At 36.9% G+C, this 19,744-nt stretch overlaps 1 protein-coding gene across 8 annotated transcripts in view; it reads right to left on the reverse strand.

Moving 5' to 3' along the window:
- The window catches only part of USP34 (ubiquitin specific peptidase 34), a 138,354-nt gene that overhangs the window by 109,593 nt on the left and 9,017 nt on the right, over window positions 1-19,744 (reverse strand). For all 8 annotated transcript variants that reach the window (XM_054060865.1, XM_054060864.1, XM_054060870.1 and 5 more), the window contains exons 2-5: window positions 9,542-9,629; window positions 5,742-6,162; window positions 600-650; window positions 282-431 (exon numbers count right to left, since the gene is read on the reverse strand). In XM_054060865.1, coding sequence (XP_053916840.1) covers window positions 282-431; window positions 600-650; window positions 5,742-6,162; window positions 9,542-9,629 — 710 coding nt within the window. The remainder of the gene's footprint in view (window positions 1-281; window positions 432-599; window positions 651-5,741; window positions 6,163-9,541; window positions 9,630-19,744) is intronic.

The following is a 19,744-nucleotide window of genomic DNA, read 5'->3' on the forward strand; positions in this document are numbered from 1 at the left end:
TTCAGGGACAGAAATGACCTCTGACAAAGTTCTTGTAAGTATTTTCTGGGACTGTTACAATCTTGGTATCTAGGCACAAACTTGCAAAATTACTTGTGTGCTTACAGGAGATGTATAGGGTTTGGATGATGAAATGCTCAGAAGAGCAGCAAACCTCACACTCCGAGCAGGGAGAATCTTACAGTGTTTGTCTCCTTCCCTGTTCCTACACAGAATTATTCTAGACTTCATTCTTTTTACTTTTTGTGTTTAACATTTAACATTTTAAAGACAATACTTACATTAGATACCACTGTGATAAATGCATGTGCTATAAGAAATGGTAGTGTCTCAGGGGTTCCATACTCAAAACAATCCTTCATGAGGGAAAGGCCATTTTTTCCACAAAATAGACAAACATAACGAAGCAAGTGCAATGGTACTTCTACATCCTAGAAACGGTAATAAAAAGAGGAATATGAACAACGAATACAAGATCCATTCAGATATACAGGCAATTAAAAAGCTACAATAGTATAACACAAATCTATACACAGGAGCGACCATGAATGTTTTAAGTTTCTAGAAAACGTGTACCTATTTAAAAATAGAAAACTTACATTCATATCACAGAACGCCCCTAATATATTGCTTTCTTGAGCAGAAATATCCTGTTTGAAAAGAAAAAATGAAAATTAACTGAAGCAATAAAAGCACATTCATAGAACAAAAACCAACCAGGTAGTATAGGCAACTAAGAGAAAAAACCAAACCCCTAATTTAAAGGAAGACAAAAGCCCAAGCCTTGCTCCACTTTCACATTGCAAACAGAACAGAACCAATCTAGGTACTTTTGAATGCAACTTTTGCTTGCATTTTGCAGATAAGCTATATATCCAAACATCTGAATTTAGATGAAATGTAGGATGTCCTCCAATCCTACACTTAATGGCTTAAGAGGCTAAACTATGAAATTATTCATTCTCATCAGAATATTAAAATTGTTTAACTTCAACTCTGAAATTCTTTTAAATGTAACAAAATACATCGTGTCTAATATTCTTTACAGGATTGAGCTAGCTAAAGAGGAGGAAGGAATTGTATCACTCTATCAATCTATTTTCTAGAAGTACTAAACTGAAGTTTGGAAAATAGTTCTTTTTAATGTTCACATCTACTTGTTTTGCGGTATAAAGCAGGAATTTTCTTTACAATGGCTGTAACACATATTGTATCTTGCAGATGGCTGGGGGCAAAAGGGCACTGAAGATCTAAAATGTGACTGTAAAAGCACAGAACTGCCATGGATAGTTGCACGTGGTTACAGCACATGTTCTTCTCCTTCCCATCCCTCCACACCAAGCACTGAGTTCTCACAGTCACAAATCAAATGTAAGTTTAACATAAAGTTAAGTTTTTCAATGACGTTTCCTGAATATATTTTAAATAGCTGTGTAGGAGTAAGCTTAAAACTGTACCAGAGGATACTGGAGGCAAGCAATTTTGGATGGATTAAGTGTGATACAAACATTTTGAATTATTCAATATGCTCATATTCTATCTAAGCATTTATTTTCTTTTCTCTTCTCCTGAACTCTAAGTCATGCCTGAACTCGTGATACTCCAAGTTATTTTTAAAATTGCTTTGAAGCCAGTAGGTGGTACGTTTTCAAGTACCAAGAAAAGGTGTTCAGCACTCTGCTCAGGAAAACTGCAGAAATAGTGTGAGAAATTTCATTAATTTTCTTGAATAATATAGAGATTTGTTGTCAAGTCGACTACAGTTCTTAGAATACAGAAATCAAAAGCTCATGGATGTCTGCTATGCGAGTCCTGCAAAGCTTACTAAAGTCTTGCAGTTGAGAGATTGAATCTGGAAATGTAACTTCTCATGTTGGTTGATGTGAAACAGAACAGAGACTGAGAATTCCTCAAGATCAAGTTTATAAGGCAATAAGAAAATTCCTCACAGAAATGTAATATGGCATTACAAAACACCATCACTTCAGATAAAATGTACTAGCTGAGGTTTGACACAAGACACAGTTTTGGCAGAGGGCACTTAATAAGGGATATCTCCCATGAAAATATTTACTTGAAAAGGAGAAGCAGAGAACAAGACTCCAAAAGAATCAGGGCCTACCGCTACAGACACCTAAACAGCTCCTCTTCCCCACTCCCCTTTCATTTCATCCTTTTTCAAGAACTGCTAAATAGTTGGGTAACCATTCAGATTCATTTTTCTTTCTGGGACAGTGCAAAGTTCAGGCATGCACTTTACATTGTTGCTTCTTGCTCTACAAGATTTTAAAATCCTCCAGTCTCTAGTTTCCTTTTTTCCTCTGAAGTGTCCATTCTAGGCACTACATTTGCCACACAGGGCAAGACTGAAAAGAAGAATAGGGCATACAGTCCCAAATTACCCTATATGCTAGGTCTCTTAGGAGACAGCTCACACACGCAATAAAAAAAACAAATTAACTAATTTTAAATACAGACACCTCCCAAAATCTCCAACCAATTATACTTACAAACTTTGAGTTAATTGTGTTTAGATGTAAAGCAGATATAAAGACCTCTCTACACATCAAAAATACTGGTAGGTTTCAATAGACACAATTGGTGTGTTTCCAGATGTACCTTTACAGATTTATTTTCAAAATTTATTTCCTGAAGTAGGTTGACCTCTAACTGCAACCAAGTGCGCTGCTTTGGAAATCCAACCTTAGTAGGAAGACACGTTTCATTCAACTTCTCATCCGTTTAAGAAAAGTTGAGACAAACATTCTGTCTATACAGACTTGTTCATTCTACATAGGCAAGACTACATACTCGTCAACATGCTTGAATAAGTTCCACATGATGTAGTTTCACTGTCCTTGCATACAGCAATCGTACGTCTATTGCATACATACAATGTGACATTTCTGCCCTCTGAAAGGCCACTCGTTCAAGGGAGCTTCTGCTGCCAAGAGCATAGAGCCCTTCTGGCTACCAATCAGCCTTCCATGGCCTTCACGCTCTCACTTCAGAAATGTTGTAGGGATTCTTAGCCCGTATCAGCAAAGGAGAGAATCTATAGGATCATATATTGTCAGACACCCTTCTAACTACTAGCAAATCTTGCTTTGCTCTTCATTTTCATCCAACTTTGTGAACTCTTAAATCAGTCAAAACCTCCTACTTCACAAGAATGTTTTTCTTCTCCGCTAGATACTCAAGTGTAAAATGGCTTTGGCAAGCACCTAGTAAGAGGATTAGAGTTCAAGACTTGTCTTCAGTCTGCTGTCATTGAGAACAAAGAACTTAGAAGTCTATGCAGAGCAAAGGCTAACAGTAGCATTGACTGATAATCATTACTAGAAGGTAATAACATCATGTGAAAGCTTTACATCAGAAATTTTTAAATGACAGCCAAATTGGTCATTTCTAGGCAAAGTGAAACCTTACTAGGTGTGATGACTCAATGAACTTGTGTGAATTCATCTCAAGAATCTGGAGCAATGAATTTCTGAAGTCGGGACAAAGGAGATTGGAGTCTGGTTTGCATCAGAAAATTTCCCTTATTCCAGGGCAAAAGAAATGTTTAGAGAGAATGCAACACTAGCTTATCCCAAAAAATTCTTGGCTGATTTGGTCCGTTCAGGAATCTGTTTAGCTTACAAGCAGATGTACACTTACAGTTGGGCTTCTTATTTTCTGATTTCCTGAGGACTGAGTCCAAGCCTGATCTAAAACAAAAAGCGGTCCCATTATTGGGACTAATAACTTGTCTCAATTCAACAAAAACGTGCCCCATACTGAAATCCAAAATTAAATTCTAAACTTCAATAAATGAGATATTTATGGTAGCAGAAAGTTTTGACTTTAAAATAGCTAACATTACTACTTCAGAACAACAGAACCCTAGTGCTCCCTAAACATAGAAAAACTCAGTTCGGGAGGAAAAAAGATTGATGTCAGGACCTTTCAAATGCAAACGAAGAAATTCTCTCACAAAGAAAAGTTAAACAACAAATATGGCAGGCTAGCATTCCTCCACAATCCATACTTTAAAACACAGAAAGTCTAGCAGAAAAGTAAAAATACTTTTCCCTCACTTGCGTGTACAGCAGGAAAGTGTTGTTCATTCTCAGCTTCCCTTAAAGTTATGTTTCTAGGATGGCTAATGAATGTATTCAATGATTCAAATGATCAAAACACACATACTAGTTCATCTAGAGAGATAGCCAGTTGCAGCACAGTAATCTAGCGCATATCTGTCCAAAAGCACTTTATGGCTGCACATCAAGTGAAAGAAATCCCACCAGGCACTTTGCGATTCCCTTTTTATCATTTGGAAGTGAAATTGAAAATAAGAAAAAAAATACATAAAATTGTCATTTAAAAGAAGCAAGTGTACTTATGCAAAGAAAAGAACTGTTCCAGAACTGTTCGCTGCAAATCCCTATGAAGCTAGTTTCAGTAGGTGTCCCATGGGAATACAGAAGATAAATCACTCAAGTAGTCATTGATTTATTTTTTTTAACTGACAAGACAAATCTACCCTCTACAGTTCCTACTTGCAGAGGCTGAACTACAGAATTATTTACGTATGGTGAAAGATTAAAAGGCAGGCCAGAATGAATGATGGGAAACCTGAAATCCACAAATCCTAACCTTGCCCCATTTTTCTATACACATATATTTGTGAAACGTCAGTTAAGTTAAGCCCATATGTTTTGGAATAGGACAAGAAACCAAAATCCAGCCCACCAAAAAAACCACTATATTGTAGGTTTTAACTAAATTTATTGTCAGATAAGACAGGATCCATTCAACAAGAATTGATCAGATCCTGTGATTGGTTTAGCATACATAATCAAAAATTATATACAACTTAGCATCTTCTCATTTTGGACTTAAGTTTGAAAAGCAACCTTAACCACCCAGAGCTTTGGCAGAACTCTCAGAACTGTCTAAATAAAAAATAAAAAAATACTGGATTAACTGTAGTTTAATTCTCCTCTTTGACTTCCTCAAAAGTTTGTTGAATAGAAGCTTTTTTATACACCTAAATATTCATCTTCATCACATAAAAATATTGTAAAAGAACTGGGGGTTTGTTACTAGTCTACTACAAGTTGGATCAAAACCCAACCTCTCCAAGAACTGTATTGTCTCAACTAGGAATGCTAACACCATCACAGTTATTCTACAAACTGTGAATTAAACATTGCGGGATTTTTGTCTGGTGTTTCTTCAAAAGAAAATATGGGAGATGGGAATGGTAGCCATCAGAAATATCACAGATAAAAATCAACACCATGGAACAAAGCGACTTGTGTACAGCTCAGTTATTCCCACCAATTACACAATTGTTCTAACAAGTAAGTTTGGTCTTGCACAAAGTTTTGTTTATGAAGCTTTGCTTCTAAACCAACAGATTGCAATGAAAAGAAATTAGTAAACTATTACTAGGTTATGTTCTGGAAGAAAGGCTTTGCTGTAGTCCCCTTTTTGCCTTCTGTATTTAAACAGTGCAATGACCCAGTTCCATTCAACATTTATCAACACATTACCTGCAACAATTAAGCATATTTTAAAGAAAGTGTAAGAGTGTGTGTCGTTTAAAATGTTTCTCTGAAAAGTTTTACCATGGTCAAAAGAGGAGCTGAATTTGCCAATCCTGTGTGAAAGCAACTATCAAATGCACAGTCTACTCATTAATGAGAACAAATAATCTTTCAGAAAATAAATATACACATAAAGATAAGATATACCTCTATTGTGGGATGAGTATTATGCTTATAAGCGGTGTACAGCGGAAACTGAATCTGAAAGATTTTTGCCACACACAGCAACAACTTTTCCTTCTCATCAGTGCTCCACAAGCTAAAAGCATCAGTGTTCTTTGCAGACTCCTCCTCTGTCAGAATACAAGTTCTTGCAGGGTCCAATTTTTTCTCTATAGACTTTTGCCGTTCTCCATTTTCTTCTTCATGAGACTCTCTTTCTACATTTAGGGGCTCATCAGCATGATTACTCTGATCTTGCCATGTTGAATCTATATTAATAGTGCAATGTTTACAGAGCTGGTCCCGCAGAACTTGAACTTGGGCAATCACTAAGTTAATAAGCGCACATACTACTTGGTTAAAGATTTCCAAATGTTTATACTCCTTGAAACAGCACAGACATTGTCTGTAAGAAAACAGAAATAAATAAATAAATAAATAAATAAATAAATGTTTCTGAAGTGGCTAAAATCAGAACAGCTAACTTGACCAAAAGAACCCTTTGTATTAAAACATTTTAAACAAAAAAATATTTGTCAGACCCATAAAAGGAAATCCAAATGAAACAGACTACCCAGCAGCAAGTGGGAGTCACAAAGCCTTCCTTAAGCCTTGTGAACATCCCATTACTTCCAAATGCCTACCAAAACCATGAAGTCCACTTTATTGTTTAGCAGCTGCCACTGTGAGTAAAATGCACAAAAGAAATCTTAGGGTCAAGGTCACTGTCTACTAAAGAAGCACTGTTCTTCAGTATGTCCTTGAATCTATTTCCTCATCTGTTTTTCTCTTATTGGTATTTACTGCAATAAACCACCTGACATGCTCGCCAGCTGCGTAAGGACTAATTACTGTTATTTTTAAATCAATAGGGCTGCAAAATAATTATATTTTTAATTGAGTATTTAAGCTCGCCTTCTTTATCTGCATTTGGATAGAAATCCTGTGCACATTGGTATCCTTTATCCACATGGGAAAAAGCAGTATCAAGTTTCTTCATTACTTTGACTTTGTAGGCTCAGAGATTATTCCTCTGAATATCTATTGACACACTGTAAGCTGAAAAGAACAAAGGGGAAGTCCATACACCATCCCCTTATAAATATAATAAGAAAAATGTATCAAATCATCCAAGTTAGAAAAGTTTGTAATACAGTCCTAGTTGCAGGCAAAGATAACTCCATATGTCAAAGAGATTCTGGGTGCATAAACCCCCTCAAGACAAAACCCCTAGAACCTGTTGTCTGGGAACATTTGCTTCTTCCATACAAAGATGCAATCTCCACATTCTTAACAAACAGTGAAGGATATTCCCCTGAAAGGATCTAAATGCTGGAAAATATAACGAAGAAAGCAACGAACAAGCCAGGGTGCTTCAATGAATACTAAAATTAAAAGCTACATGCTTGTAACACTATCTTTAAGATGGACTCCACTCTTTCTCACTAAGACTCAACTGAATGATGTAACTGCTACATAAACTGTCAGCTGCCTCCCTGTACAGACCCTTCTCCTATTACATGGAGAACAATCAACTCCAGTCCATGACAAGACTTCTTAGATACTAAAATAATATAAAACTTAAACATGCCATTTCTGAAAAAAATGAGCAAGCAAAAGATGGGGCAAGAAGTTATCAGTAAGAAGTGATTAAAAAAAATTCTTCTGCAAAGCACAGCGTTTAATCTAGAAACTCGGCTTAATAAATTATAATTTGTAAGGGAAAAAACAGAACTATGAGAGGTAAAGGGTGCTGCCTCTCTTGATGGAATACAAGCACACCCTTGAGCCACAGCTCTTAAAGCATATATGTTCTGAATACAGACATCTTTTTTTCAGTGGGTTAGACAGAAAGATAACATTCAGTATTCCCTTATTCCAGCACAGATACAATGATGCAAGCATCTAAAACATTCTGTTCCATCTATGCAGGAAAAAAAATCCTTTTCACATTGTTTAGGAGGAGTGTGCCTTTATCCGTTTGAAAAAGATTCTTGTGAGTTACTAGTAAATGTATTTTCATATTAACAAATAATAACAAAGAATTGCAAGCAAAACCAAGTGTATCCTCAAGCACTTATCCATGGGGAAAACTATGTACAATAGGTCCATCACTTAGGCTTACAAATTACTACCCCACTTGGCTGTAACATATTACTCTTAACAATGAAAACGAAGTCAGGTGAATATTTCTCATGTATTCTCCAACCGATATCGGAGAATTCTCTGTTGGACAAAGGTACCTTCCCCTTCTTCCCCAAGACAGAGGTTTGCACAAAGCTTCCATGTCTTCATGTATCTGAATGTGTTCACAGGAAGGAGAGCTCCACCAAAAATTAAAGATACATGAAAAAATGAGTATGTTACAAATATGATTCCTTGAACATGATTTCCATAAGAGAACTGAAATTAAACACTACATGCAGATCGAAGAAAAAGGTATTCTTCATGCTGAAGTTGCCAACTGAACTTCTGAAGGAAAGCAGAGATTTCAACTACAGGTAACAAAATAAAAAGTAGTTAAGGAAGGCATCAAGCACATAACAAGCAGAACTCTCAAAAGCCCATTTGGCAGGGTAGAGACAGGACATGAAATTAAAAAGTAAAGTGAAACTCCTCCCTGTGGCCTCACTGTTAGACTCTGCTTGGAATAGGTTAAGGACTGTTCTCCATACTCTTACAGTATGGAACTACACATACAGAAAGTAAAAAGCAACCAGAAGAAAGAGAGTTAAATGCTATCCTGTCTTTATTGTTCTTCACATTGAATTTGTCATGCTGTAGCTGTTGAAGACAACAAAACCCTAAACACATGATGACCTGGAAAAGGACTAGGCTGCAATTGTTCTCAGACAAACTTGGGATCTAGGACCTGTCAAAAAGTAACAGGATTCTGGTTTCTGTTGCTGATATTTATTTTGATTCAAAATTTATCCTCTGTGTCTAACAGCATATTGCAGAAGATAATGAATTTGCTTCAAATGCCTTCTTTAGGCAGAATGAGGAAGAGGAGGATTCTGCTTTTTTTACAGGAATCCAAAATGTGACACTCCTTGTTTTTCTTTTAGAGTCTTCTATTTAGAAGATTAATGTATTCCAGTTTATTCTCTATACTTTCCCCAATATCTCTTATGATTCAGTTTGGTCTTGTGACCCCTGCTGAACAGTGAATTCCAAACATCCTGACTGCAGATTCTTTCTAAAAACTAATATCTATGCACTTCCTTGTGCTGGAAAAAAATAAGTAGCTGTAAGGTAAGCAGCACAGCTGATTTAACTACTTAAAAAAAAACAAACAACAGTAATTGAAATAATAGATTAAAAAGTAGTAGATTTAAGACACTCATGTGCAAAGGATTTTCTTTATCAGATTAGTAGCTATGGACTGCATCTGACACTGAGAAAAATTTGACGTGATAGTGCCATTCAGAGTGATCTTTTATTAAATTCTTCTTACTCTACCTTGCCTCCACAGAAGGAGGTCAGAAAATTTCACATTAAAGCAGGAACACACACTATTTGTCATTGCAATATAGCTATTTATTGCTACACAATCATTAGAGCATACAGAATGCCTACTGGATTCAAAATATACTTTGCCCAAAATGCACTGGTAACACGTTTATTTTTATTTTCTAAGTAATAAAATGTCCTTTACTCTCCAAGTATCACTTAGCTACACATTAATAACTTGCCCATTGTAATTTACACTACTGTATTTTTTAAGAAGGGAAATCTACTGTTGTGATCCAGTACCATCAACATCAAACTCAAGCCAAAATTACCTTTGTGTCCAGGAATTGATGTAAGCAAATATCTTGAGGGCATGTTCCTTTCTGAGCTGCAACCCATCAGCACCTTCAATGTCTGATACTAAAGAAAACAAAAACAAACATATTAGTAGAAAAGAAAACCTCTGCAATTGCTGAATTTTTATTAGAGCTTATCTTTGATAGCATGAAAAATAAAAAATTTTGTAAATATATTTTCATACTGAAAACTGAAGCCCTCAACCAAGCCTACATACTTTTTGTTTCAGTAAAAAGAGGTAAGGTTTAGATGCAACTAACTTGAAAACAGAAACAGCACAGTATTCTTGAATACTGCTGTGAAAATCGGTGATTAAGAACAGCCCCTTCTTCTAATCCTCTTCTTATGAAATATTCTTCATAAGCTTCACTGGGAACTACTGATTGATGTGCACTTTCAAATATGAGCATCCTTCAACAATTTTACTCATTAATCAGGTGCATGACTCCCGCTCCTCAGATTTCAAATGTCTGCATTTCCAGATGATGACTAGACCTTAATTTCCTTTTCCTGATCAGGAAAATAATACGCACCCCCAGAACCCCACAACAAAGCTATCAAGACAAGAGCAACATGCAGTATATGGATAAAGTTATTTCAGACTAGCTAAGTTGATATTATTTTCAAGTATAGACATGTCTATACTGACATTCAACCATAAGAAATCACTAATTGGCAAAATGATAAATGCTTACCACATTTATTACAGCTGGAAACCGTAACGGTTATGTACTGAATTCAAAACTCAAATATTTCAATTAAGTATTACCAAATGTCCCACTTCAATCTAAAAAATGCTTATGCACTCTAATAAACCAAACCAAATCAGTAGTAGTTTGCATCTCCACAACTCATTATATATTACAGCACTGGATTCTGTCTAGTGGTCACATATCTTTCTTCAACTATCAATGCACAGTTCTTATTTCCTCCTTGTCCTAAATTGCCATACACTTCTACAATTACTTAATTGCTACACAAACTGAGAACGCCAGTGTTCCTTTTAACTTGACCATTTTATTTATAACAAAAGTAAAAATTCATTTCCACATTTCACATAAAATTTCAATTATCACATGCTTACAAAGCTACTTCACAAGCAAGCTTTGTGAGAAGGGTTCTCCAACAGAAGCAAGCTCTTCGGAACCCCTGTCTCAACCTCTTTTCCAGAGGTTTTGAGGTCCTATGTAATTTATTAATACAACTTTCCAAAAACCAAAGCTAATGAAAGTTAGCTAGCACAGATCAGAAAGCAAAGTTAAGAATACCACTTCAGAGAACAATCACACAAAAAAATACTTATGACTTCTTTGAAATACCGACATTAAGTATACACATACACATATTTTCATCTATATGCACACACACAAATATAAAAATACACAAAAAGCAGACTCTCAAGAGGATATTATTGAACTTTAAAAATCACTTTTCTGTCTCACTCCTAGACAGCTTTAAAGATCCCTACACAACCCTGGACAAAGTACAAAACTGACAGGCAGACTACAAGACAGGTACCACTTGATACTACTTTTTATTTTAAATACCACAAATTACCATGGCACTTGACTCTCTTAAGGCCAAAGCACAGTGCTGAAGAAACCCTCTGTCAAACAATTTAGGTCAAGCTGACCACAAAGGACAGCTTCTGTTTTTTTAGACAGTGTCTAAAAAAAGACTTGCCCAGACTAACAGGTTCATAAAACCTCTATTTTCTGAATTTCGCAGGCATTGTTTCACTAATAAATATTCCTTAAAGCTTGACACAAAACACGCTGACAATAATTTAGTAGCAACAAACTTAATTCTAACTTATAGGATCGTGCATATATTTACATATCTATAAAACTTCCCTCGTCCACACATCATTCTATTTAAAAAACACACTCTAACAAGTAGGACAGTTAACTCCTGACTTACATAGCAGCCTTTTCACTGCAGTCGTTTGGAATAGTTCCATATTGCTGAGACTAACTTTCAGTTCTTCAGTTTTTCTTAAGTCAACTGGTCCTTTAAATCTACAGCAGTCACATAAAGAGTACAGACTATAGAAGTCGTCAAAATACTCAAGCTTATGCCCCGCATCAAAAAGCCCTGGGAGATATGTGCACTAGTTGGAGAAAATTGTTATTTTCCCATTTATGTACTCTACATCTCACACACAGACCAATTTCAACTGGTCTTATTTACTAATCATTGCTAATAGATATAGAAGCTATATAGACAATTTCCCTTTTGTTTTCTGTAACTAAAAATAATATTGCTCCTGGTAATATGGAGGAAGCTCAAAACAGGAACAATCACACTGAAGCTGCAGTTTTCCATTGAACTTAAGTTGATCTAAACCACCACCAAAAGAGGCAGTGATGTATCTGGCAGGGCTGCTCCTACTGGATCTTACTTGAAGCTTTCTCTTTCATTCCTTAGCAGAAATTATGATTTTCAGCTCAGCAAATCTATGTCCTCACAATCAACACTTAAATCTTAGGCTTTTGAGTTCTTGGCTTATTCTGAATATCAAGTTTACGGATACCAGATGAACAGCACCTCTCTTTAGGGATACATCCAGCTTCAAGTACAGTAATAATTGGTTATAAAGCCTTTCTAGTTTTTTTTTCTAAATTGAAAAAAAGTACAGACAGAAAAGCAACAGGAGCAACTACACTCATTATCATTCCTGCACTTTTGTTGATTTTAGTCAGTTCCGTAAGAACTCCCTTGCTGCATGTGACTTCACTTCCAATTGATGTCTGTCTCTCCTTTCGAACTTGTTTTCTTTATCTTGAACGGGCCAATAGTCAAACAGACTCATCCACTTGTAAATAAAGCATGTCCTTTTATTCTCTCCCATATTCAAGCATCCTGCATGCCTTAGATCCTCCTTAACCTACAGTCTCCCGAGTCTCTGACACACCTAGTGTTTCAAATCCAGCAGTAACAATCATGTCAAACCATTTCCAAAAATTTTACTGTGACAAACTCCCTTCTTGCAAATTGATTTGATGGATAACACTTTCCCCTAGTTTCACAACAAAGGCAGCAATTCCCACAGGGTACTTTAACGTACACTTGTGTGCTCTGAGAGCATCTGAAGCATGTCGTAGTGGCAGCTTGTGTGCTCTCATCAATAAGAATTGATAAGATGTGTTCCAGAGCTTTACAGCCAGACATTCCATGATCTATTAGTATTTCTCTCAGCAATGGCACTCCCATCGTAAGCTCAGCTCCTCTGCCCTGTCTCCAGTGGCTTTCTTCCTTCAGGCACTCATAAGCTAGCAAAGTTAAGAGCCTTCCCTAATATACTCCTGAGTTCTCTCGGCTCAACTTTCTTCCTGTTTCTTAAATTTGCTCTAGCAAATTTTTCTTCTCAGTTAAAGCCTCTTAGACCTTCTCACTCCCCACACCTTCCTTTTCTCTCCTGCTTTTCATGCACACAAACACCTTTGCCCTGTGCTAGATCCAATTTCAAGATCAACATAACCCAATTCAAGCTCACACTATTAACTGCATCCATAGCCATGCATTTCAACTACTCCAAACAATCATTAGTGCTTCTGCAGAAACCCAGAGAGCCAAACTGGGAATTGAGTGAATTCCAGTTACTAATCTAACGAGAAACTACCCACTTCTGAGTTGACTTTATGAGCCACTGAATACTCAAGGTGGCAGCTACGTAAGTAGGGGGGCTGAGGAGTGTGAGGCTGAGAGAAGTAACCAGCTTTGTAGGGACTGCAGATGTAAAATTGCCCCACTCCATCAGAAGTAACTTCACCCTAGTACTGGTCATCTATAGGCAAAGAAAACGAAGAAAAGGTTAATATTAATGTACGGAAAAAACCAGAATGTGTAAGGCCTTAAACAAATCCATCCAAAAAGAACTAACCAGCAAAAAGATGACAGACAGACTGGTACGTAGGTAAATTCCAGCTGAATATATTCTAGAAATATGATGTAGGAAAGAAGTACTTTTTGCATACTTGCAATGTCTCATTTTACTGAACCTTTACAACAAGATGGTTTAGAAATCTTTTTGTTGCAGTAACACCACATAAAAATAATGACCTGCTTAACTGACGCAAAGTAATAACTATTAATTGCTTGACTTTTAACATCTTCTCGTGTATAATTTTTCAGATGTTCTTTAAAAAAAAAAGAAAAAAAAAATCAGTCCTACTTAAAATGTAATTGTTTATTCAAGTAGCTGATGAGAAGCCAAAACACATGATGGTCAAAGTAAAAATTTAAAACATTTCAGCAAAAATAAAAAAATCCTTGCCATTTCCTCTGCCTCCCATTTTACTTGCCTAGCTTTAGGTAAGTCACCCAAGCTTTCATTTAATCTTTCAGAAAAAGGTGATTTGCTACAAATGTATTATAGTACTAGAAACAACACCTTTTTCCCAAGGTAAGGGAAAAAAAACCCAAACCTATTAATAAAGCTACTAAACCAAGAAAATTATAGATGAGGAAAAATACACATCCACTGCAAAGAAGGGGGCAATATAATTTCAACTGTGAACAAATGAGGCTCTGATCATAAATGCAGTTTTAGCGAGAACTTCAGAGCTAGAGGAACAGACTGTAATTAGACCTCAAGGACAACTATCACGCTAGACTTGCGAGGAATATCTTATATCCAAAGGTCACTTATCACACCAAGTGCAAAATCAAATGGCAAGTAAAAATAATATTTTTTTTGAAGAATACCTTTTCTACTTTCAGAAACATAATATAGTAAAAAGTAAACAACAGAAAACTTTCTAATATATAAAACTGTAGTTTCTACACGTGCCAAACTGTTACAAGGTACAGTTGCTTACAGATCCTGCTCCCTCCCCCTCCTCCCTCAAGCCTCATCTGATACCAGCTTCTCATGGGAAAGACCAGATCACTTTCAAATTGGACATTCTTCTCAGAAATTGTTCCCTGATACAGACTAAATAGAGGAAGCATGATCCATACACTAAACTAAACAGTATTAGGGACAATCAATCTTGAAAGACACATAAATGTAACCACCTGTATAAAACCACTGTTCACACAGAGAACCAGCACATTACTTTTTTATACATACACGCATTGAGATGTTTTCTGTTATTTGTAGGAGGGGCTTTTTGTTTATAATCAATGGCAAATAAGAAGATAGCCTAGGGCTTAGCTTCACCCACTCCCTTTCTACTTTCATCTACAAGAATTATTTCTTCTTTGTTATAAAGAATTCATGGTTGCCTTATACTTATTCAGGAGAGTTCTTCAGACATTTACAAAGCCACCTTTGACAAGCATCTGAAAGGACAGTGTCAATTTGAAGTTCAATGGTGATAGCTCAACTGTCCAAGCCTCTCTGCAACTTTTCAGTGAGGAAGAAATCTCCTTCCCACTCCTGAGCCTCCATAAAACAAAAATGCCCCAGAGCACAGATTAGATCCATGTGACCAACAAGTGCTGAAACACTATTGTAGAATGTCAATCAAATAAAAAAAACAAGTTAATTCTTCAGTATTGGAAACACAGTTCAAATGCCAGGTAAAAAAGTCACAGTAAAAAATCAGATCTGACGCCCAAAATACTGCAGTAATAGAATTCTGTAATCATATTGCCAAGATGCTTCTGAATGCCTTTTATGATACTGAGTTGTCAATGCCCACCCTCATCACACCACTACAGCACAGCATTACGGGTAACTACACCCACTTCCACCTCATAGCATACCTGAATTGTTTTACACCTAAACTGAACTCTACATTTCTTATATTTATAAATGCTCCAAATTCATAAATATTTCTTCCCTGCAAATTTTTTATTACAAAGTGTATGGAAATTACAAAGCAAGTATTAGAGAGATACTATAATAGCTGGAATTGATAACTCTTCTGAAGTCTCATTTCCTTAGAGAAACAAACTGTGATCAAGTTACTAGCCTCTGTCAGACGCTTGACATTTCTGAACATAGAAGTAATTTCAACAAATCTGACAAGGGTTTGCAAGTCTAAACAATACTGTTGTCTTATGAATGGAAATAGAGAAGCTACTCAAAAGAATAAGGAAAAAGCAGTTAGAACGGCTCTCCAAAGTACTCCCTAAACCAGTCATCTGCTGGTTATTTAGCACCTAAATAACTCCTCATAGCCACCGTGCAATCGGAAGGGCCTGAAGAGTTTTAATTTGGTATTCCAATGCATAGCAGAGTGACACAACTAGGAGTACCACAAGCCTTGGTATGTTCAGCAGCTAGACAGCACTTTTATGATACAACTTCACCAGAACAGGGCAAATCAGTTGATCTTAGGTAACTGCTGCTTTCATGTACCTCCCCTGTCTCCCTGAAAACATCACCAAGCTCTCTCTCTTTTAATCTGTGCATTTCTGCTTCCATCCAATCTCCCTCATCATCTCCAGCAAACAGTTTTTCCTTTTACTATATATGCTAATACAGCCTGAAGCAAAACAGCAGATGACTCTGAAAAGCTGCATGACATTTCAAAAGCACTGCCATTCTAAAGTTTTCAGCATGCTAGGTCACAATTGCTTTGGGTTAAAATGCCCTCTTTAGAACGGGCTTAGATGACTACCTAAGCCAACAAGCAACCTCATTGAAAGCATCTTATGACTCTCACCTTCCCAAACAGGGTATGCCACAGTAACTGCTTCCAAGGAGAACAGTTCCACATGAAATTATTTTAAAAGCGGCCAAATCTCAATTGTCAGCTGATAATTCACCCAGAACACTGCAGTTGGTTCTACCCAGAACTTTCCAGATGAATTCCAGTCCAAATAAACTCTCAGATATACCATGGCCAAAACAAAACACAACAATGCTGCTTCATTAGCAGTTCAGGTCCAGAAGTACCACTGCAACTTTCAGAAATAGCAAAGCCTAAGTTACTACGCTGTGTAAATGCACACTGTTCCCACACATTTAGTCACAGCCCGAAGTTAACAAATAACTGAACCCATGCAGTACTCTCTAGCAGTAGAAATTTGATATGAACTGGGCGGGAGTGTGAAATACCCAATTCAGGTTGGGTTATGTCAATGGTGGGAAAACCAGCCAGCCAGCAGTCACATAGATGCAAAGTACAAAGTATGATCAAACATGTAAGGAGAACGAGCTTGCATCGGTTAAATAATGGTACAAAATGATTAAAAGATCAGCTCGTAGATGATGTGTCTGTGAATAGAATAAAAAAACAGGCCAACCTGCACATTGCTCTGGCTTTGCTGGCCCAAGATGACTCCAAAGGGTCTCAGCAATTGCCCTTTTCAACCCATCAGCTTCTGGAAGGGCTCACTGACCCCAGCATCACACAGCAGGAACACAAAAAGCCTGCTCAAGTCCAGTATGATGCCCAGGCTGTTACATTTCCATGGAAGTTTGAGTGAGGGAAGCAGCAGCCCGGTGGTACAGCATGGGTGAACCTGGGTCCGGTAGGGATTATCAGCTGTGATTTGCTGTTAGTCATCTCAGACGGAAGGTGTCATGAAAAGATCTACAGTATCTTTGCACCGTACCTCCTAATGCTTCTGTTACCTTGGAATTTTCAGCAGCAAAGATACCACAGCCCCCTCTCTCCAGGGACAGGCAAGTTACTTATTACTGAAGAAAAAAACTATAAAGCAATTTCAAAGCATTTTGCCACTTACTGGAGTTTTAAAAAAAAAAAAAAAGTAGCAATCTCATTGCAGAGTCCTATTTCAACTCAATACCACAAATTGTCTTCGACTGCAAGATAAGATGTTATAATCTTTGGAGAAGTGCATTTTGATCTTCAACACAAAGTTGTCATAACTCTTTTAATAAAAAAAAAGAAGTCCAGCTCAATTTAAGTAGTATTTCCATACAACCATGTCTGCTTGATGTCACCAAAATGTATACTGGATGTAGAGAGTCAGGTTGCTCACCATCATATTTTAATGGCCACTACAAGTTTCTTAAGGAATCAATTCAGGATTGGGCAAGCACTGCAGAAAACCAGAATTTCCTAGCTTATCACTAACTGCTCCAAGGTAAATATCGAAGCGAGAGCTGACACTGTCAATGCCAAAACTACTGCTCTGATAAAGTAATTAACTTAGAAAATAATATCACTACTTGAATTACTCTGGGTTTGAATTATTTTTTCTTTAAATACGCCAGCTCTGAATGTTTTTAAAATACTACTTTAAGGTGAGAACACAGAACTCAAAGTTTATCAAACTATTTTAGAAGTACAAGGAAGATTTAATTGCAAGAACAAGGTTCCAAAAGCTAAAGAGGTTTTCTATTAGTCTTAACTAAAAGTAGCAAAGAATGTGAAAATCAAAATACCTACCCCAGGAAGCACTTTCTTTTCCAGAGAGAACCTTGAGAATTAGTTCAGCTGTACTACTTGGCACACTACGAATCAGCTACAGAAAACAGCTTTTCCTCTACAACCAGAAAGAAAAGGCTAGAACCCTCAACTGAGCCACCACAGCCAGTAAGAGGCAACAAATCACCAGCAGATTTATAACAAGAGCACCTGATGACTGTGCTACAGGTTTCATGGACAAAATCTGTAACAGGCAAATAAGATCAATTTATTTCTTGAAAAATGTATTTGAGCCTATTTAAACAAGGAAATAAGATAGATAAATGGACAATGGGTCATTCTACTAAATGGAGCTTCAGGGAGTTCGTTGAAAGCCCAAGAAGAGCTTGGGAGTATTTTAACTCCAAGACATTAGTTGTTTTCGTCAAGATAGGAAAAAAGCAACCTTCATTCAAAAAGGAGAATAAAATATTGAGCAAGGACAGGGAAGCAGCAAAGTTGCACTCTCTCACAACTTTCAAACATAGGCGCAAATTTTGCACTCATTTTCCCTAGATAATCAGTATTTAATAATTCACTGAAACGTGTGCTGTATTCAGTCATCTATTGGCAGTCACCTATTGATTTTTTTCTGAAAGCCAGTAGACAGAAAAGAATGAGAGATTGCTGAAAGCAATGCCTGTGGTCTATGCAAGTATATCCAAGACTGCAGTTAAGTTTCATGACAAGCATCCCCTCTAATCAGAAAACATATTCACAGATGTCATTTTGATATACACAAATATTCTGCAAGTCACATATCAACAAACGCACACAGGTGGACATCTGTTACTATGGCTAAACAAAACGTACAAAGCCAACTCACTTTGGAAAGACTCATACTAGCACTGTTGTTAAGACTTTGTGAGTTTCTACGTCAATGCTGAAAAGTTCTCACATGTGACTCAGACTGTATCTATTTCAAATATTACATCAGCAGATAAAGCAACAAGACTTATGACATCAAACGTTGTAGTGAAAGTTTAATTTCAAAGATCAAGAAAGTAGCTCAGAGAAAGAAAGTATTAGTTCAACCCTAAATACAGTAGTAATAGTGCATTCCTCACAGTGAAATAAGTCAGACACTGGCCAACACAATGAAGAATTTACTGTATTTATCATACTTAAACGAAGCCAAAGAACTTATTTTATCAAGCTTTTGAAGCTTACTTTCCAGTGCTGTCCTAATCTAGTTCCAAGAAAAAGGAAAAAAAGAGTTGTTTAGACTCTTGTATCAACTGCCGGCTCCTAGCCTAGAACGTAATGCCACTGTACACTCCTGTCTGACACACCAGGTGACTGAAAATCGTGGCAGAAGTCGTGCTAAGCAAACCTTTCACAGACAGACTGTTTCCCAGGCTCTCCACTAGATTTTGATACTCTGGTTCTTCTACTGCTTTTCTGGAGTTGCCCTCCCTTGCAAACAAGACACTGTCCATTTCCAGCATTGTTTATAGCTTCTCCAAGCAGAAAGAATAGCAAAAGCAGTCAGTTTTGTTGATGCCCAGAGAGCTTAGAATGAAAAAAGTAGAGACTACTGGCAGAACATGCCTCTGAAAATACCAGTTTTTTGGTTCACTCACACACACACTTAAAAAATAATTCCACTAGTGGTGAAAAAAAAAAAAAGAGGGGTTTGTACTGTAACATAAATCATGAAGAATTTAATAGTTACATGCCACAAATAAATAAACATGCAACTGGCCACTTCCTGATAAGCTCTCACTAAAAATTATCAGATCTCCCAAAAACTGAGTCAAGAGAAGCACAGCAGAGAGATCAAGACAATGAATGTTGCACAACACAGCATAAAGCACACACGCTACTACCAGGCAACTTCTACACTTC

This window comes from Cuculus canorus, chromosome 3, assembly GCF_017976375.1.
Source record: "Cuculus canorus isolate bCucCan1 chromosome 3, bCucCan1.pri, whole genome shotgun sequence".
Classification (NCBI taxonomy): Eukaryota; Metazoa; Chordata; class Aves; order Cuculiformes; family Cuculidae; genus Cuculus; species Cuculus canorus.